This window comes from Brassica oleracea, chromosome C1, assembly GCF_000695525.1.
Source record: "Brassica oleracea var. oleracea cultivar TO1000 chromosome C1, BOL, whole genome shotgun sequence".
Lineage (NCBI taxonomy): Eukaryota > Viridiplantae > Streptophyta > Magnoliopsida > Brassicales > Brassicaceae > Brassica > Brassica oleracea.
This window is the reverse complement of record NC_027748.1, coordinates 41,477,425-41,499,799: the sequence shown is the minus strand read 5'-3', so window position 1 is coordinate 41,499,799 and position 22,375 is coordinate 41,477,425. Positions and strand designations below refer to the sequence as shown.

The window sequence follows — 22,375 nt, the reverse complement described above, 5'->3', positions numbered from 1 at the left end:
CACCAGCACTTAAGACTCACTCTGTCAACTCCTAAGTCTAGAGAAATTCAACACAAAGCTTAGACCTTACAAGTTTTCTCTCTTCTCACTATCTATGTATTATGTTTCTCTCTAAAATCCTCTCAATACAACAAGACCTTCTATTTATATGAAAAGTCTTGAACCTTGAGGCTTGACCTAACGCAAACGCTTCTTTCGAACTTGAACGCTTGCTTGCATCATCAAGTCACGCTTGCCACAACATTCCAAATGTGCTTTTGAACTCTTGGAGACACAGAGGACAACGGTACGATCATGAAGAGGCGGTGTAGCCGTTTCCCAAGAAGTGGTCCCAAAAGCATGTCTAACTTGAGTTTGATTTACACCACCCATAGTTAGAGCTGAAGTTAACGTTGAGCACTTTTGATCTTTGTTGTAGTAACTTGGTCATCACGGTTTTCATCTTCACAAATCTCCACCTGAAATCTTGATGACAAAACCATACTTCCACACACACATTGAGAGAGAGAGAGAAACAATAACTTTGAATCTAGTTACAAGATTACAAGACTCGGAACCCCTGAGTTTTACTACTCAGGTCTGACATGTAGCAAGTTCAAGGCTGTCTGAAACTTGCTAACTGCCAGAGTCTTTGTGAAAATATCAGTCGTGTTCTTTTCCGTTGAAATCTTTACAACATCAATGTCACCACTTGCAATGATCTCCCGAATGTAGTGACACTTGACATCAATATTCCGTTCATGGTGCACATTGTTCTTGGAGAGTGCTATTGCACTTTGAGAATCACATAAAATCTCCACTCTTTTCTGATCGTAGCCAAACTCCTTCAATAAACCTTTAAGCCATACGGCTTCTTTCACAGCTTCAGTCAATGACATATACTCAGATTCTGTTGTGGACAAGGCCACAACTCGCTGCAATCCTGACTTCCAGCTTATGGTATTTCCTCCAAGAGTGAACACCAAACCAGTTATTGATCTTCTTCTATCAGGATCCGCAGCAAAATCATCATCGCAGTAACCAGCGATCTTGAACTCAGAACTTTTCTTGAACAAAAGCTTTGTGGTCAGACTGCCTTTGATGTATCTCATGACCCACTTAACTCCATTCCAGTGCTCTTTGATAGGATTGCTCATATAGCTACTGATAATACCCACTGGATAAGCTAGATCAGGACGAGTTCCTATCATGGCATACATGATACTGCCCACATCATTTGAGTAAGGAATAGACTTCATGAACTCTTCATCTTTGGCTAGCTGTTCTTCAGTAGCAGCCCTCATCTTCAGGTGAGCTCCCAGAGGCGTTGAAACCGACTTATCTTCTAACATTCCATAGGTGTCTGGGATCTTGTTCAGGTAGCCTTCCTGAGACAACCACAATTCACCAGCTGCCCTGTCTCTAACAATCTCCATACCCAGTATCCTCTTTGCAGCGCCCAAGTCTTTCATTTCAAACTTCAGGCTGAGCTCCTTCTTGAGATGTTGAATAGCTTCTAGGTCCTTGGCTGCTATTAGCATATCATCTACATAGATGAGAAGATACATCCTTGAGCCTTCTGCAAGCTCCTTGATGTAAGCACAACTGTCATACTCGCTTCTTACAAACCCAATCTCTGTAATGTAAGCATCAAACTTTTCATTCCATTGTCTTGGTGCTTGTTTACGACCATACAGAGATTTGTTGAGTAGACACACTTCATCTTCTTCAAACATTGATTCAACCCTTCCGGTGGAGTCATGTAGATCTTCTCTTTTAGTTCACCATGTAGAAAAGTTGTTTTGACGTCCAATTGCTCAAGCTCCATGTCTTCTTGAGCCACCATAGACAACAATATCATTATGGATACGTGTTTAACAACATGAGCAAAGATCTCGTGGTAGTCAATTCCTTCTCTCTGAGCATAGCCTTTGGCTACTAATCTTGCTTTGAATCTAGACTGCTCCACTCCAGGGATTCCAAGCTTATATTTGTAAATCCAACGACTCCCAATGACTCTTTGATTCTCAGGCCTCTTTACCACTGTCCAGGTATGATTATTGGCTTGCGAACTCATTTCTTCATCCATGGCATTGGCAGCTTTCCAATCTTCCCAGTTTACACTCCTGGTAGCTTCTTGGTAGTCTTCAGGCTCTACTTCACCACCATCTTCAGTTGTATACAATGCCTCAGCAAAGTAATCCTCATCATCAAAGCGCCTTGGAGGTCTTACTGCTCTCCTATCTCGATCCCTTGCTAGGTGATAGCTCAGAGGTGTTTGACTTGTATCATCATGACTGATGCTACTTATACTACTTGATGATGATGGAGATGGAGGCGAAGATCTAGCACTTGGATTTGGTAGTTGATCATTAGTACCTTCTCCACCTGAGGTGATACTATCTTCTGCTTCCAAATCTAGATCAAGGTATGAGCCTGGAGGAACGTCTTCTTCTTCATAGGAGTTAGGTTGTTTTGGCATCACATCTTTGTAAGATACATTCTCTTCGAGTAGCCAGACCTTCTATCCTTTCACGCCTGGGGGTTATCCAATTAGAACACCTTTCTTAGCTCTAGGACTGAGCTTACCATCATCAGTGTGTACATATGCTACACACCCGAACCTTCTCAGATAGCTATAAGCTGGAGTTCTTCCAACCCACTTCTTGTCAGGTATATCAAAGTTTAGAGTTGAAGAGGGTGTTTTGTTGATGAGAATAGCTGCTGTCTGAGTCGCCTCTGCCCAAAATCTCTTTGGGAGACCAGAGTCACTGAGTATGCTTCTCACCTTCTCCATGAGTGTTCTTTCATGCGCTCTGCAACTCCATTTTGTTGTGGAGTGTAGGCGCATGTTCTGTGCCGTTGAATCCCCTTAGCTTCACAGAACTCATTAAACTGTCTGTTGCAGAATTCTAGACCGTTGTCTGTTCTCAACGTCTTCAGCCTCTTCTCACTTTGATTCTCCACCAGACTGAGCCACTCTACGAACTTCCCAAAGGCTTCATCCTTCGTTTTCAGAAAGTAAACCCACACCTTTCGGGTATGATCTTCTACAAAGGAGATGAAGTGCTGGTTTTTACTCAGAGATGGTGGTACTGATGGCGCTCCCCATAGGTCAGAGTGGACATACTCAAGCTTCTCTCTAGTATCATGCTGAGCCAAGTTGAAACCCACTCTTTTAGCTCGCCCATAGATGCAATCTTCACATGGTTCCATGTTAGATACCTTCTTCCTGTCCAGAAAACCCTTCTTGAGCAAGATATTCATGTTCTTCATGCTCATATGCCCCGGCCTTCTGTGCCACAGGACCGTATCATCTTGTCTTGCAATGAGAGCTGCATTTGTTACAGGTCTCCACTGTAACAGATACAAAGTATCATATCTCCTTCCAGTGAGAAAAATCTGGTCACCAGCTTTGACACTAAGAACACCATTCTCTGACTCAAACTTGTAACCTGCTTTTTCCAGAGTTCCCAAAGATAGAAGATTTCTATCCATGTCAGGAATGTACCTGACGTTTGTCAAGAGAACAATATCATCATATGTTAGTGGATGATGTAACTATGCATTAAAACAATATTGTCTTATTTTTTGAAATTTTCTCAAAATCTATGTGTTAACCCCCAACGAAAATATTGAGTTTTTGGTAAATACATTATATACTTAAGCCTATAATATTTAATGTTGTTTTAAAATTTCTAACCATATTCTACATTTGTATTAATGTATGCTAAACTCTTTTTCATGGTAAATGAGCATCATTCAATTGTTTTTATAAATTAATTTAGTAAAATTTCATATACTCCCTAAATTAGTGGAGTAACCATTATAAAATCGCTATTCTCTTGAAAAATAGAGACAACAAATGCTTCATACCTCTTTGAACATCATCATATGTTAGTGCAGGATGAAATTATGCATTAAAATAATATTGTTATATTTTTTTAATTTTTTTCAAAATCCATTTGTTAACTAACCCCTACGAAAATATTTGGTTTTTGGTAAATGTTTTATATACTGAAGCCTATAATCTTTAGTGTGGTTTTAAAATTTCTAACCACATTCTACATTTGTATTAATGTATTTTAAGCTCTTTTTCATGGTATATGGGAATCTTTATAAATTTTTTATCAATTAATTTAGTAAAACTTCATAATACTCCATAAATCGATGGAATAACCACTATAAGATCACTATTTTGAAAAACAGAGACAACAAAGGCTCCAAACCTCTTTGAACATAATCGTATGTTAGTGCAGGATGTAACTATGCATTACAACAATATTGTCGTATTTTTTGAAATTTTATCTCAAATCTATGTGTTAACCAACCCCCTACGAAAATATTGAGTTTTTGGTAAATACTTTATATACTGAAGCCTATAAACTTTAGTGTTGTTTTAAAATTTCTAATCATATTATACATTTGTATTAATGTTTGCTAAACTATTTTCATGGTAAATGAACATCGTTCAGTTGTTTTTGTAAATTAATTTAGTAAAAGTTCATATACTCTCTAAATTAATGGACTAACCATTATAAAATTGATATTCTCTCGAAAAATGGAGACAACAAAGGCTCCATACCTCTTTGAACATCATCATATGTTAGTGAAAAATGCAACTATGCATTAAAACAATATTTTCATATTTTTTGAAATTTTCTCAAAATCCATGTATACTAAAAGCCAACGAAAATACTGAGTTTTTGGTAAGTGTTTTATATATTGAAGCCTATAATCTTTAGTGTTATTTTAAATTTCTAATCATATTCTACATTTGTATTAATGTATTTTAAGCTCTTTTTCCTGGTATATGAGAATCGTTATAAATTTTTTATCAATTAATTTAGTAAAACTTCATAATATTTCCTAAATCGATGAAATAACCACTATAAAATCACTATTTTCTTGAAAACAGAGACAACAAAGGCACCAAACCTGTTTGAACATCATCATATGTTAGTGCAAGATGCAACTATGCATTAAAACAATATTGTCATATTTTTGGAAATTTTCTCAAACTCCATGTGTACCCCCCTACGAAACTATTTAGTTTTTGGTAAATGTTTTATATACTGAAACGTATAATCTTTAGTGTTATTTTAAAATTTCTAACCACATTCTACATTTATATTAATGTATTTTAAGCTCATTTTATTGTATATGGGAATCATTATAATTTTTTATCAATTAATTTAGTAAAACTTCATAATATTCCCTAAATCGATGGAATAACCACTATAAAATCACTATTTTCTTGAAAAACAGAGAAAACAAAGGCTCCGAACCTCTTTGAAAATCATCATATGTTAGTGCATGATACAACTATGCATTAAAACAATATTGTCATATTTTTTGAAATTTTCTCAAAATCTATGTGTAACCATCCCCTACGAAAATATTGAGTTTTTGGTAAATACTTCATATACTGAAGCCTATAATCTTTAGTGTTGTTTTAAAATTTCTAACCATATTATACATTTGTATTAATGTATGCTAAAATCTTTTTCATGGTAAATGAGCATTTTTCAATTGTTTTTATAAATTAATTTAGTAAAACTTCATATACTTTCTAAATTAGTGGATTAATCATTATAAAATCACTATTTTCTTGAAAAATAGAGACAACAAATGCTTCATACCTCTTTGAACATCATATGTTAGTGCAGGATGCAACTATGCATTAAAACAATTTTGTCATATTTTTTGAAATTTTCTCAAAATCAATATGTTAACTTCCTACGAAAATATTGAGTTTTTGGTAAATGTTTTATATACTGAAGCCTATAATCTTTAGTGTGGTTGTTAAAATTTCTAATCACATTCTACATTTATATTAATGTATTTTAAGCTCCTTTTATGGTATATGAGAATCATTGTAATTTTTTATCAATTAATTTAGTAAAACTTCATAATAGTCCCTAAATCGTTGGAATAATTACTATAAAATCACTATTTTCTTGAAACACAGAGATAACAAAGGCTCCAAACCTGTTTGAACATCATCATATGTTAGTTCAGAATGCAACTATGCATTAAAACAATATTGTCGTATTTTTTTAAAATTTTCTCAAAATCTATGTGTAACCATCCCCTACAAAAATATTGAGTTTTTGGTAAATACTTCATATACTGAAGCCTATAATATTTAGTGTTGTTTTAAAATTTCTAACCATATTCAACATTTGTATTAATGTATGCTAAAATCTTTTTAATGGTAAATGAGCATCGTTCAATTGTTTTTATAAATTAATTTAGTAAAACTTCGCATACTCCCTAAATTAGTGGACTAACCTTTATAAAATCATTACTTTCTTGAAAAATAGAGACAACAAAGGCTCCATACCTCTTTGAACATCATCATATGTTAGTGCAGGATGAAACTATGCATTAAAACAATATTGTCATATTTTTTGAAATTTTATCAAAATCAATGTGTTAACTTCCTACGAAAATATTGAGCTTTTGGTAAATATTTTATATACTGAAGTCTATAATATTTAGTGTTGTTTTAAAATATCTAACCATATTTTACATTTATATTAATGCATTTTATGTTCTTTTTCATGGTATATGGGAATCGTTATAATTTTTTTATCAGTTAATTTAGTAAAACTTCAAAATACTCCCTAAAGTGATGGAATAACCACTATAAAATCACTATTTTCTTGAAACACGGAGACAACAAAGACTCCAAACCTCTTTGAGCATCATTATATGTTAGTGCAGGATGCAACTATGCATTAAAACAATATTGTCGTATTTTTTGAAATTTTCTCAAAATCTATGTGTTAACCCCTACGAAAATATTGAGTTTTTGGTAAATAATTAATTTACTAAAGCCTATAATCTTTAGTGTTGTTTTAAAATTTCTAACTATATTCTACATTTTTATTAAAGTATGCTAAACTCTTTTTCATGGTAAACGAGCATCGTTCAATTGTTTTTATAAATTAATTTAGTAAAATTTCATATACTCCCTATAATAGTGAACTAACCATTATAAAATCACTATTCTCTTGAAAAATAGAGACAACAAAGGCTTCATACCTCTTTGAACATCATCATATGTTAGTACATGATGTAAATATGCATTAAAACAATATTGTTATATTTTTGAAATTTTCTCAAAATTCATTTTTTGAAATTTTCTCAAAATCCATGTGTACCCCTACGAAAATATTTAGTTTTTGTTAAATGTTTTATATACTAAAGCCTATAATCTTTAGTGTTATTTTAAAATTTCTAATCACATTCTACATTTGTATTAATGTATTTTAAGCTTTTTTCATTGTATATGGGAATGGTTATAATTTTTATCAATTAATTTAGCAAAACTTTATAATACACCATAAATCGATGGAATAATTAATATAAAATCACTATTTTCTTAAAAAACGTAGACAACAAAGGCTCCAAACCTCTGTGAACATCATCAAATGTTAATGAAGAATGCAACTATGCATTAAAACAATATGGTTGTATTTTCTGAAATTTTTTCTCAAAATTTATGTGTCCCCTACGAAAATATTGAGTTTTTGGTAAATGTTTTATATATTGAAGCCTATAATCTTTAGTGTTGTTTTAAAATTTCTAACCACATTCTACAATTTTATTAATTTATTTTAAGCTATGTTTCATGGTATATAGGAATCGTTATAATTTTTTTATCAATAAATTAAGTAAGTAAGACTTCATAATACTCGCTAAATCGTTGGAATAACTACTATAAAATCACCTTTTCTTGAAAAACATAGACAACCACGGCTCCAAACCTCTTTGAACATCATCATATATTAGTGCAGGATGCAACTATGCATTAAAATAATATTTTCATATTTTTTGAAAAAATTTCAAAATTCATGTGTTCCCTACGGAAATATTGAGTTTTTGGTAAATATTTAATATATTGAAGCATATAATTTTTAGTGTTGTTTTAAAATTTCTAATAACATTATATATTTGTATTAATGTATTTTAAGCTCTTTTTAATGGTATATGGGAATCGTTATAATTTTTTATCAATTAATTTAGTAAAACTTCATAATACTCCCTAAATCGATGGAATAACCACTATAAAATCACTATTTTCTTCAAAAACGGAGACAACAAATGCTCCAAAGCTCTTTGACCATCATCATGTGTTAGTGCATGATACAACTATGCATTAAAACAATATTGTCGTATTTTTTGTAATTTTATCAAAATCTACGTGTTAACCTAACCCCCTACGAAAATATTGAGTTTTTGGTAAATTCTTCATACACGAAGCCTATAATCTTTATTGTTGTTTTAAAATTTCTAGCCATATTCTACATTTGTATTTATATATGCTAAACTCTTTTTTATGGTAAATGAACATCGTTCAAATGTTTTTACAAATTAATTTAGTAAAACTTCATATACTCCCTAAATTAGTTGACTGACCATTATAAAATCACTATTCACCTAAAAAAAAGGAGACAACAAAGACTAAGTACCTCTTTGAACATCATCATATGTTAGTACATGATGCAACTATGCATTAAAACAATATTGTCATATTTTTTGAAATTTTCTCAAAATCCATGTGTTTTGAGTTTTTGGTAAATATTTTATATACTGAAGCCTATAATCTTTAGTGTTGTTTTAAAATTTCGAATAACATTCTACATTGTATTAATGTATTTTAAGCTCTTTTTTATGGTATATGGGAATCAATATAATTTTTTTATAAATTAATTTAGTAAAACTTCATAATACTCCCGAAATCGATGGAATAACCACTATAAAATCACTATTTTCTTGAAAAACGAAGACAAAAAAGGCTCCAAATCTCTTTGAGCATCATCATATGTTGGTGCAGGATGCAACTATATATTAAAACAATATTGTCGTATTTTTTGAAATTTCCTCAAAATCTAAGTGTTAACCTAACCCCCTACGAAAATATTGAGTTTTTGGTAAATACTTCATATACTGAAGCCTATAATCTTTAGTGTTGTTTTAAAATTTCTAACCATATTCTACATTTGTACTTATGTATGCTAAACTCTTTTTCATGGTAAATGAGCATCGTTCAAATGTTTTTATAAATTAATTTAGTAAAACTTCATATATACTCCCTAAATTAGTGGACTAACCTTTACAAAATCACTATTCTCTTGAAAAATAGAGACAACAAAGGCTCCATACCTCTTTGAACATCATCATCAGTTAGTACATGATGCAATTATGATTTAAAACAATATTTTAATATTGTTTGAAATTTTCTCAAAATCCATGTGTTTACACGTACGAAAATATTGAGTTCTTGGTAATTGTTTTATATACCGAAGTCTATAATCTTTATTGTTGTTTTAAAATTTCTAACCACATTCTACATTTGTGTTAATGTATTTTAAGCTCTTTTTCAGGGTAAATGAGCATCGTTCAATTGTTTTTATAAATTAATTTAGTAAAACTTCATATACTCCCAAAATTAGTGGACGAACCATTATAAAATCGCTATTGTCGTGAAAAAGAGAGAAAACAAATGCTACATACCTCTTTGAACCTTATCATATGTTAGTGCAGGATGCAACTATGCATTAAAACAATTTTGTCATATTTTTTGAAATTTTCTCAAAATTCATGTGTCCCCTACGAAAATATTGAGTTTTTGGTAAATATTTTATATACTGAAACCTATAATCTTTTGTGTTGTTTTAAAATTTCTAACCACATTCTACATTTGTATTACTTTATTTTAACCTCTTTTTCATGGTATATAGGAATCGTTATAATTTTTTTATCAATCAATTTAGTAAAACTTCATAATACTCCCTAAATCGATGGAATATACACTATAAAATCACTATTTTCTTGAAAAACGGAGACAACCACTGCTCCAAACCTCTTTGAACATCATCATATATAAGTGCATGATGCAACTATGCATTAGAACAATATTTTCGTATTTTTCGAAATTTTCTCAAAACTCATGTGTAAATATTGAATTTTTGGTAAATATTTTATATACTGAAGCCTATAATATTTAGTGTTGTTTTAAATTTCTGATAACATTCTGCATTTGTATTAATGTATTATAAGCTCTTTTTCATAGTATATGGGAATCGTTATAATATTTTTATCAATTAATTTATTACAACTTCTTAATACTCCCTAAATCGATGGAATAACCACTATAAAATCACTATTTCCTTGAAAAACGTAGACAACAAAAGCTTCATACCTCTTTGAACATCATCATATGTTAGCATGATGCAACTATGCATTAAAGCAATATTGTCATATTTTTTGAAATTTTCTCAAAATCCATGTGTTACCCCTTACGAAAATATTTAGTTTTTGTTAAATGTTTTATATATTGAAGCCTATAATCTTTAGTGTTGTTTTAAAATTTCTAACCCTATTCTAAATTTGTATTAATGTATGCTAAATTCGTTTTCATGGTAAATGAGCATCGTTCAATTGTTTTTATAAATTAATTTAGTAAAACTTCATATACACCCTAAATTAGTAGACTAACCTTTATAAAATCACTATTCTCTTGAAAAATAGAGACAACAAGGGCTCCATACCTCTTTGAACATCATCATATGTTAGTACATGATACAATTATGCTTTAAAACAATATTGTCATAGTTTTTGAAATTTTCTCAAAATCCATGTGTTTACCCCTATGAAAATATTGAGTTTTTGGTAAATGTTTTATATACCGAAGCCTATAATCTTTAGTGTTGTTTTAAAATTTCTAACCACATTCTACATTTTTGTTAATGTATTTTTAGCTCTTTTTCATGGTAAATGAGCATCGTTCAATTGTTTTTATAAATTAATTTAGTAAAACTTCATATACTCCCAAAATTAGTGGACGAACCATTATAAAATCGCTATTCTCTAGAAAAGAGATAAAACAAAGGCTCCATACCTCTTTGAACCTTATCATATGTCAGTGAAGGATGCAACTATGCATTAAAACAATATTGTCATGTTTTTTGAAATTTTTTCAAAATTCATGTGTCCCCTACGAAAATATTGAGTTTTTTGTAAATGTTTTATATACTGAAGCCAATAATTTTAGTGTTGTTTTAAAATTTCTAACCACATTCTACATTTGTATTAATTTATTTTAACCTCTTTTTCATGGTAAATAGGAATCGTTATAATTTTTTTATCAATCAATTTAGTAAAACTTCATAATACTCCCTAAATCGATTGAATATACACTATAAAATCACTATTTTCTGGAAAAACGGAGACAACCACGGCTCCAAACCTATTTGAACATCATCATATATTAGTGCATGATGCAACTATGCATTAAAACAATATTTTCGTATTTTTTGAAATTTTCTCAAAATTCATGTGTAAATTTTGATTTTTTGGTAAATATTTTATATACTGAAGCATATAATCTTTAGTGTTGTTTTAAAATTTCTAACCATATTCTACATTTGTGTTAATTTATTTTAAGCTTTTTTCATGGTAAATGAGCATCGTTCAATTGTTTTTATAAATTAATTTAGTAAAACTTCATATACTCCCAAAATTAGTGGACGAACCATTATAAAATCGCTATTTTCTTGAAAAAGAGAGAAAAAAGGCTCCATACCTCTTTGAACCTTATCATATATTAGTGCAGGATTCAAATATGCATTAAAATAATATTGTCGTATTTTTTGATATTTTCTCAAAATCCATACGTTCTCTACGAAAATATTGAGTTTATGTTAAATTTTTATATACTGAAGCCTATAATCCTTAGTGTTATTTTAAAATATTTAACCACATTCTACATTTGTATTAATTTATTTTAACCTCTTTTTAATGGTATATAGGAATCGTTATAATTTTTTTATCAATTAATTTAGTAAAACTTCATAATACTCCCTAAACCCATGTAATAACCAATATAAAATCACTATTTTTTTGAAAAACGGAGACAACCACGGCTCCAAACCTCTTTGAAAATTATCATATATTAGTGCATGATGCAATTATCCATTAAAACAATATTGTCCTGTTTTTTAAATTTTCTCAAAATTCATATGTTAACCCCTACGAAAATATTGAGTTTTTCGTAAATACTTTATATACAGAAAAACCTATAATCTTTAGTGTTTTTTTTTTAATTTCTAACCAAATTATACATTTGCATTAATATATGCTAAACTCTTTTTCATGGTAAATGATTATCGTTCAATTGTTTTTATAAATTAATTTAGTAAAACTTCATATACTACCAAAATTAGTGGACTAACCATTTTAAAATTATAAAATCGCTATTTTCTTGAAAAATAGAGACAACAAAGGCTCCAAACCTCTTTGAAAATCATCATATGTTTGTGCATGATGCAACTACACATTAAAACAATATTGTTATATTTTTTGAAACTTTCTCAAAATCCATGTGTTAACTAACCCCTACGAAAATATTGAGTTTTTGGTAAATGTTTTATATGCTGAAGCCTATAAGCGTTAGTGTTGTTTTAAAATTTATAAACACATTCTACATTTGTATTATTGTATTGTAAGCTCTTTTTCATGGTACATGGGAATTATTATAATTTTTTTATCAATTAATTTAGTAAAACTTCATAATATTCCCAAAATCGGTGGAATAACCACTATAAAATAATTATTTTCTTGAAAAACGGAGACAACAAAGGCTCCAAACCTCTTTGAACATATCATATATTAGTGCAGGATGCAATTATGCATTAAAAATATTGTCATATTTTTTGAATTTGTTTTAAAAATCTATGTGTTAACCCTACGAAAATATTGAGTTTTTGGTAAATACTTTATATACTGAAACCTATAATCTTTAGTGTTGTTTTAAAATTTTAACCATATTATACATTTGTATTAATGTATGCTAAACTCTTTTTCATGGTTAATGAACATCGTTCAATTGTTTTTATAAATTAATTTCGTAAAACTTCATATACTCCCAAAATTAGTGGACTAACCATTATAAAATCGTTATTCTCTTGAAAAATAGAGACAACAAATGCTTCATTCCTCTTTGAACATCATCATATTTTAGTGCAAGATGCAACTATGCATTAAAACAATATTTTCATATTTTTTGAAATTTTCACAAAATCCATTTGTTAACTAACCCCTACGAAAATATTGAGTTTTTGGTAAATGTTTTATATACTGAATCCGATAATCTTTACTGTTGTTTTAAAATTTCTAACCACATTCTACATTTGTATTAATGTATTTTAAGCTTTTTCATGGTATATGGGAATCATTATAATTTTTTTATCAGTTAATTTCATAAAACTTCATTATACTCCCTAAATCGGTGGAATAACCACTATGAAATTACTATTTTCTTGAAAAATAGAGACAATAAAGGCTCCAAACCTCTTTAAACATCATCATATGTTAGTGCAGGATGCAACTATGCATTAAAACAATATTTTTGTATTTTTTGAAATTTTCTCAAAATATATGTGTTAACCCTTACGAAAATATTGAGTTTTTGGAAAATAATTTATATACTGAAGGCTATAACCTTTAGTGTTGTTTTAAAATTTCTAACCATATTCTACATTTGTATTAAAGTATGTTAAACTCTCTTTCATGGTAAATGAACATCGTTCAATTTTTTTTATAAATTAAATTAGTAAAACTTTATATAGTCCCTAAATTAGTGGACAAACCATTATAAAATCGCTATTCTCTAGAGAAATGAAGACAAAAAAATGCTTCAAACCTCTTTGACCATCATCATATATTAGTACAAGATACAACTATGCATTAAAACAATATTGTCGTATTTTTTGAAATTTTCTCAAAATCTATGTGTTAACCCCTACGAAAATATTGAATTTTTGGTAAATAATTTATATACTAAAGCCTATAATCTTTAGTTTTGTTTTAAAATTTCTAACCATATTCTACATTTGTATTAATGTATGTTAAACTCTCTTTCATGGTAAATAAGCATCGTTCAATTGTTTTTATAAATTAATTTATTAAAAGTTCATATACTCCCTAAATTATCAGATGAACCGTTATAAAATCATATACTAGTACAAGATGAAATTATGCATTAAAACAATATTGTCATATTTTTTTAAATTTTCTCAAAATCTATGTGTTAACAACACTAAATATTGAGTTTTTGGTAAATGTTTTAAATACTGAAACCTATAATCTTTTGTGTTGTTTTAAAATTTCTAACCACATTCTATATTTGTATTAATGTATTTTAAGCTATTTTTCATGGTATATGGGAATCATTATAAATTTTTTATCAATTAATTTAGTAAGACTTCATAATATTCCCTTAATCGATGAATAACCACTATAAAATCACTATTTTCTTGAAAAACGGAGACAACAAATGCTCCAAACCTCTTTGAACATCATCATATATTAGTGCAGGATGAAACTATGCATTAAAACCATATTGTCGTATTTTTTGAAATTTTCTCAAAATCTATGTGTTAACCCTTACGAAAATATTGAGTTTTTGGTAAATACTTCATATACTGAAGCTTATAATCTTTAGTGTTAATTTAAAATTTCTAACTATATTCTACATTTGTATTAATGTATGCCACTCTTTTTCATGGTAAATAAGCATCGTTCAATTTTTTTTATAAATTAATTTAGTAAAACTTTACATACTCCCTAAATTAGTTAACTAACCTTTATAAAATCGCTACTCTCTAGAGAAATAGTGACAAAAAATGTTCCAAACCTGTTTGACCGTCATCATATATTAGTACAGGATGCAACGATGCATTAAAACAATATTGTCATATGTTTTGAAATTTTCTCAAAAATATTGAGTTTTTGGTAAATACTTTATATACTGAAGCCTATAATCTTTAGTGTTGTTTTAAAATTTCTAACCATATTATACATTTGTATTAATATATGCTAAACTCTTTTTCATGGTAAATGAACATCGTCCAATTGTTTTTATAAATTAATTTAGTAAAACTTCATATACTACCAAAATTAGTGGACTAACCATTATAAAATTATAAAATCGATATTCCCTTGAAAAATAGAGACAACAAAGGCTACATACCTCTTTGAAAATTATCATATGTTAGTGCATGATGCAACTACGCATTAAAACAATATTTTCATATTTTTTGAAATTTTCTCAAAATCCATGTGTTAACTAGCCCCTACGAAAATATTGAGTTTTTGGTAAATGTTTTATATACCGAAGCCTATAATATTTAGTGTTGTTTTAAAATTTCTAAACACATTCTACATTTGCATTATTTTATTTTAAGCTCTTTTTCATAGTATATGGGAATCGTTATAACTTTTTTATCAATTAATTTAGTAAAACTTCATAATATTCCCAAAATCGGTATTTTCTTGAATAACAGAGACAACAAAGGCTCCAAACCTCTTTGAACATCATCATATATTAGTGCAGGATGCAACTATGCATTAAAAAAATATTGTCGTATTTTTTGAATTTTTTTCAGAATCTATATGTTAAAGTCTTGTGTGTGCTCCCTCTTATGATGATGGTTTCCATTATAGGCTTCAGTATATGAAGTAGAGGAGATAAAGAGAGTAAAAGAGGGAGCACACACAAGACTTTAACCAGTTCTCTCCCGTTAACGAGGGTAGCTACGTCTGGCCGAGTCTTTAACTCGGAATCCACTAGATTCAGATAGTGTTTACAATAGAAGCTCCAAGTGATCCTCGCCTTAATGCCCTTCACCAGCACTTAAGACTCACTCTGTCAACTCCTAAGTCTAGAGAAAACTCGACACAAAGCTTAGACCTTACAAGTTTTCTCTCTTCTCACTATCTATGTATTATGTTTCTCTCTCACATCTTCTCAATACAACAAGACCTTCTATTTATATGAAAAGTCTTGAACCTTGAGGCTTGACCTAACGCAAACGCTTCTTTCAAACTTGAACGCTTGCTTGCATCATCAAGTCACGCTTGCCACAACATTCCAAATGTGCTTTTCAACTCTTGGAGATACAAAGGATACGATCATGAAGAGGCGGTGTAGCCGTTTCCCAAGAAGTGGTCCCAAAAAAATGTCTAACTTGAGTTTGATTTACACCACCCATAGTTAGAGCTGAAGTTAACATTGAGCACTTTTGATCTTTGTCGTAGTAACTTGGTCATCAAGGTTTTCATCTTCACAAAACCAAATAACAAAACTGTAAAAACAAGTAAGCATTGTTTATTTTAGGTCAGACCGGTGAAGCATCATAGCAACTTAGTAAGGTCGATAAACCTCTCAAAACTCTTACTTTATGTCTGATTTCATTTTAGTTTTCCTTTTCAACGATTCTCTTATCTTTTGTTATCAACAACCTAAGCGTATATTAAAAGAGGGTGGGTACGGATTCATGAGGTCAAACATTTTGAACTAAAAGAAAACTATAACCGGGTGGGAACTTCTCATTACAACAAGTATTATTTATAGACAAAAAAAAGAAATAGGAAAATAGTAAATGACGTAAGCATTAACAAGGGAACCACGTCGCTCATTGTGAGGCCCCTCCAGATGTCTGGTTAGGTAGTCGCTTTAGGAATCAAACGCGGAGCTCCAATAACAATATGGCCATTACCAAACTCTTCAACCTCTCTATCGAATCACCATCACCAATTCAACACACAACATACCTTCCTCTTCTTGTTTCAACATTCTCGTCTCTTTCTATCTTTCTGTTGATCATCACCATTTCTCCACACCAATCAAAACATCTCACCTCTCTCTCTATGTCCTCATCGCTGTTCTAAAGAAGACCAAGATCCTCCCATTGTCTTAAAAAAAATCCTCCAAATGCGACTTAGCGATCTAGCTATGAAGGAACGAAGACGAAGACATATCTGAAACAAACACAAAAAAAAAAAGACAAAACAAAATAAGAAATGTCGGTAGCACACGCGGACGACGCCGACGACTACAGCCGACCAACGGGAGAAACCTACCACGCGGAGAAAGCGTTACCGAGCGGAGACTTCTACACAGGCCAATGGAGAGACAACCTCCCCCACGGGCACGGCAAATACCTCTGGACCGACGGCTGTATGTACGTCGGAGAATGGCACCGCGGCAAAACCATGGGGAAAGGCCGTTTCAGCTGGCCCAGCGGCGCCACCTACGAAGGCGACTTCAAGAACGGCTACATGGATGGGAAAGGCACATACATAGACTCCTCCGGAGATTTATACCGAGGCTCGTGGGTGATGAACCTGCGGCACGGCCAAGGCACGAAGAGCTATGTCAACGGAGACTGCTACGACGGTGAGTGGCGGAGGGGGTTGCAAGACGGGCACGGGAGGTACCAGTGGAAGAACGAGAATCATTATATCGGCCAGTGGAAGAACGGGATGATGAACGGTAACGGGACGATGATATGGAGCAACGGGAACCGTTACGACGGGTCTTGGGAAGACTCTGCTCCGAAAGGCAACGGAACGTTCCGTTGGTCGGACGGGAGTTTTTACGTCGGTGTTTGGAGTAAAGATCCTAAAGAACAGAACGGGACTTATTACCCGTCGACGTCCACGGGGAACTTTGACTGGCAACCGCAACAAGTGTTCTACGTTGATTTGAGTGAGTGTGTGGTTTGTACTTGTCAGAGGATACCGGTTTTGCCTTCTCAGAAGATGCCGGTTTGGTACGGTTCTTCTTCTGAGCAGAGTAGTAGTGGGAACAGGACCAAGAGCAGTGAGAGGCCGAGGAGGAGGTCTGTTGATGGAAGAGTTAGTAATGCTGAAATGGAGTTGAGGAATAATGGTTCTGGTTATCTTCAGGTAGATGATACGGAGAGTAACAGATCACCGTTGGGGCCGTTGAGAATACAACCTGCTAAGAAACAAGGACAGACTATCTCCAAAGGACATAAGAATTATGATCTCATGCTTAACTTGCAGCTTGGGATTAGGTAAACTAAATACTTTTGTTTGTGTTTTGTTTGTTTTTGCTTTTTTTTTTTTATGTTTGATAATTGTTGTTTCTTTTTGTCAGACATTCTGTTGGAAGACCAGCACCGGCAACGTCGCTTGATTTGAAGGCTTCTGCGTTTGATCCAAAGGAAAAACTTTGGACGAAGTTTCCATCTGAGGGATCTAAATACACTCCTCCGCACCAGTCTTGTGAGTTCAAATGGAAGGACTATTGTCCTGTGGTTTTCAGGTGAGAAACTCTTTTTTTTTCTTTGGTTGGTGTTTGATATCTTTTATGTGTGTTTTCGTTTTAAGAAAACTTATGAAAATGTTGTGTAGGACTCTGCGGAAACTGTTTAATGTGGATGCAGCAGATTATATGTTATCGATTTGTGGCAATGATGCTCTTAGGGAGCTATCATCTCCAGGGAAAAGTGGAAGTTTCTTCTACTTGACCAATGATGACCGCTACATGATCAAGACTATGAAGAAGGCAGAAACAAAAGTAAGTACTAGTATACAATTTTTTTAAAAAAAATCTGTTAATCAAAATATCCACTAATTTGTATTTTTTTCATTTGAAACAGGTTCTTATAAGGATGCTTCCGGCTTACTACAACCATGTAAGGGCATGTGAAAACACTCTAGTTACCAAGTTCTTCGGTCTCCACTGCGTGAAACTGACTGGCACTGCACAGAAAAAGGTCAACAACCATTTTTTTTTTGTATTCATGTCTATGCAGTGAATTGTTATTAGCAATTTCAGTTTTGCAAGTACTGATGGAAGAGTACTTGTGCATGCAGGTTAGGTTTGTGATCATGGGGAATCTATTCTGTACTGGCCACTCCATCCATAGGCGTTTTGACCTCAAAGGATCATCTCATGGCCGTCTTACCACTAAACCGGAGTCTGAAATAGATCCAAACACAACGCTTAAAGATCTTGATCTAAATTTCTTATTTCGGTTGCAAAAGAAATGGTTCCAAGAATTCTGCAGGTGACTGATTCACTACTTATAATATAACTCTTGTTATATATATATATATATATATATATATATATATATTATATCCTTTCCACATTAGTCCAAATCGGATAAACTAGGAATCACCTGATTTGAAACATTTTTTTCTTGACAGGCAAGTGGACAAAGACTGTGAATTTCTTGAACAAGAGAGGATCATGGATTATAGTCTCTTGGTTGGTCTTCACTTTCGAGAATCTTCGTGCAATAACTCCGCCACTCCTACTTCCGGTGCTAGAACCCCGACCGGTAAAAATCTTGTCTTAACTTTCAAAGCATTCATCTTAAAGCTTGCTTGATAGAGGCCACTTCATCTTGTTTGAGCAGGAGACAATCGTCCCTCCCGAGGAGAAATGGACCGGTTTCTTCTTGATGCTAGCAAGTAAAGAACCAAAAACTCAATGGTTATATACTCACAATAAATGTGGAAACTGCAAATGGAGTTTTGTAATACAAGTGTGCGTGTTCTTGAATGTTTTTTTTCAGGTTAGCATCGATGCAACTAGGTATAAACATGCCTGCAAGAGTTGAAAGAACAGTGAGAAGAAGTGACGCTGAGAATCAGCTTGTTGGGGAACCAACTGGTGAATTTTACGACGTGATTCTCTACTTTGGTGTTATAGACATTCTACAAGACTATGATATAAGCAAGAAGCTTGAACATGCATATAAATCAATGCAGTATGATCCAACTTCGATCTCAGCTGTTGATCCAAAGCAATACTCTCGACGTTTCAGGGATTTCATCTTCAGGATCTTCGTTGAAGACACTTGAGAGTTTGAGACCAATCCATTCTAATCAACTTGCACACACCCAAGGACCAATGAACTTGAGGTTTTCTTTTTGTTAGAAATTCTAATATTCTGTATAGAAATATCTGTAAATTTTAATTTATTTAACCAAGTATTGTTTCTTCTTTGTATTGCGTTTCTTTAAACGTGAAAGAAAGGATGTGTACAGATGTTGACTTGTATTTTTTCTTTAACTCTTATCCCGTCCAAGTTTATTGTCATTTTAAAAAGGAGAAATTGGCGCCGGTATACCCAAACACACATAGATTTAATGGTTTGCTCTTGCAAATTGGAAACTAGATGGTGTGACCATTTTACCCCTTCAAACTACTCCCCTAAGGCGTGCAGCAAAACTGACATGTGTCAGTTACTCTCTCACACTCAGTTTGATAATTCCCATCATCCTCCATTTTCGAATGAAAACAGAACAGTCTCACTCCACCCTTCCTCTCTCTTTTTTGGAAAGAAGTCAGAGACATGAACCAGCCCATTTAATTTCGTCTTCCCAACCAATATTTCGCTTCTTAAAGCACTGTTTCGCCTCTTTCAAATCCTAAATCTCTCATATCTTACAGATAATTTACTTCATCTCCCCTCGCGATGGATCGATTCGTTCCACCACCGAGAATGTTCACCGCTGGCGAGGAACCATTGGACAAGCGTATCAACTCTTACCACAAAATCAAGAAGACGGAGATGATCATCGATGCTCCCGAACAAGAGGAGTTAGATTTCTTGCGAAACTCCACCTTCGGGAAGATCCTTGCCATTGACAAGAATCATCCGTTCTCTGGTACATTTGGTCAGTACATTATTGTGAGGCTTTTGAAAGTTAACAAAAAGTACGAGATCTGGATCTTGTTTGCCTGAACCACTGTTAGAATGTCACTGCGGGAGTTTGCGATAGTGACTGGTCTGAATTGTGATAAGCTCGCAGACCCTTGTAAGAAGAAGAAGAAAAACCCCCTCAACGAGAAGCTCTATTGGAACGAGCTTTTTGGTTCTCTGAAATCTTGTACCATTGACACTGTTATTGATATGCTGAAGAAAAAGATTGTCAAAGACAGAGACACTAGGATTAAATTCGCCTGCCTTGCCATCACGTCTTCAGTCTTGTTTCCCTCCCCGCATATTCCTCATATATTACCGGAGCATGTTGAAATGATAAGAGACCTTAATGAATTTCTTGCATACACATGGGGTAGAGCTTCATATCTGACGCTCGTCACATCTATTATATCGAAGGATGAGATAGCTCTATCACAGACGTCTGTAGCTATAAGGGGTTATGTCGATGTTATCCAACTTGTGCTGCTTTCAGCCGTACCACAGTTGAAGGAAGAAATTACACAGAACGAGCCGGTTATAATTGTTGAGTAGAGACGCCTGACGAAGTGGCGGCTCCTGTGGAAGCTAATGGTTCATAGTCGAACCATTTATTAGACCCAACCCGGCTATGTAACCGGTTCATGGTCGAACTGGTACAACTATCGAGTCGGTCTGGTTTTAAAAACACTGGTTAAAACAAAGATTGAGACCACCAGTTCTTTCTCTTCGTTGGCTATCCTTCTTCTAGAGACCCACATCTTATGATGAGATGTATGCAGATCGTTTGTGAATACCGATACCATATAAAGGTTTGGATTTAAATTGTTTTTATTTACAATCGGTTTCTGTTTTTGATGATCTTTAGGTTTAGTTTTAATCCTTGTATTGATAGCTGTCGGTCTAAATCATGTCGAACAGAAGAACGGTCAAGCTAAGAAATTTCCTGCAGGAGATCTGTTTATAAAAGCTCTCTTCCTAACATTACCAGCTTCAGAGGAGATGATGAACATAGAACATCTTTTGAGGATTCGAGATAGTTGGAGTGACATGCAAAGGTTTCTTTTTTTGTTAACTAGGGATTAACCTGGGCTATGCCCGGGATTTTTATTTTTTTTCTAATTTAAGTTGTTAAATTATTTATATTTAGGTTATGATATATATTTAGTTAAGATGCATGTCATAATTAAACTTTATTTTTAAATTTTAACACGTTAAATTAATATATTTTTTACAATTTAAATATTTTTTTGTAATTTTGTTGGCTATCTAGTTATCATATTTAGCAAAACTATCTGTTGAGTGTTGCAATAAATGTTTTAGATATTTAATTAAACTGCAGAGTATTTTCGGATCGACCACATGCTCAACAATCGATCGATCCGTAAAAAGATGGTCGATCTCCTTGGCCAGGTAAGTACAATTTTAGCAAAAATATCTTTGATTTTCAAATATTAAGTATATAACTATTCTTTTGAATATTGATTTTTTGAACTGAATTTTTTTATTAAATTATTGTATTATAATGTTTACGTAAACATTTTTTGTGATGTTTGAATTTGTGCTGTTAGTATAGTTAACCTAGATGATATTGATGTTTAGCAATTTTTTTTTTTTCTGGAAATAGAAAATAATGATATATCAAAATGTATCTAATACTTGTTAAATGATAGTATAATGTAAATTACATCCATTATTTGAAAATAACCATTTGTTGTTTTTATTTTTTTAAAATCAGAAATTATTTTCATTTAAAAACATTATTCATATATAATATAATAGTTTAAGTTTGGAAGATTAATCTATATATATAAATTATGTATATTTTTAAAAAAATAATTTAAGATATTATATATTGA

General features: G+C 32.2%; 1 protein-coding gene and 1 long non-coding RNA gene across 2 annotated transcripts in view; both read left to right on the top strand.

Annotated features, from left to right (window-relative positions):
* Positions 1-16,555: 16,555 nt before the first annotated feature.
* On the top strand, positions 16,556-19,798 carry LOC106294887 (phosphatidylinositol 4-phosphate 5-kinase 6). The gene is made up of 8 exons (XM_013730583.1): positions 16,556-17,873; positions 17,957-18,124; positions 18,214-18,379; positions 18,462-18,578; positions 18,679-18,872; positions 19,015-19,148; positions 19,227-19,281; positions 19,386-19,798. The coding sequence occupies exons 1-8, from the start codon at positions 16,855-16,857 to the stop codon at positions 19,672-19,674; spliced, it is 2,142 nt and encodes a 713-aa protein (XP_013586037.1). The 5' UTR covers positions 16,556-16,854; the 3' UTR covers positions 19,675-19,798.
* A 549-nt stretch (positions 19,799-20,347) lies between these two features.
* Positions 20,348-22,375, top strand: part of LOC106299972 — a 4,557-nt gene continuing 2,529 nt past the window's right edge. The window contains exons 1-2 of the long non-coding RNA XR_001261940.1: positions 20,348-21,328; positions 21,438-21,574. This is a non-coding gene — a long non-coding RNA (uncharacterized LOC106299972). The remainder of the gene's footprint in view (positions 21,329-21,437; positions 21,575-22,375) is intronic.

Excerpts from the sequence above, each read along its gene's own strand:
- LOC106294887 (XM_013730583.1), top strand. The coding sequence starts at position 16,855 with ATGTCGGTAGCACACGCGGACGACGCCGACGACTACAGCCGACCAACG. Across the intron at positions 18,125-18,213 it reads TATTGTCCTGTGGTTTTCAG|GACTCTGCGGAAACTGTTTA; the intron begins GTGAGAAACTCT and ends AATGTTGTGTAG. Across the intron at positions 18,873-19,014 it reads TGGTTCCAAGAATTCTGCAG|GCAAGTGGACAAAGACTGTG; the intron begins GTGACTGATTCA and ends TTTTCTTGACAG.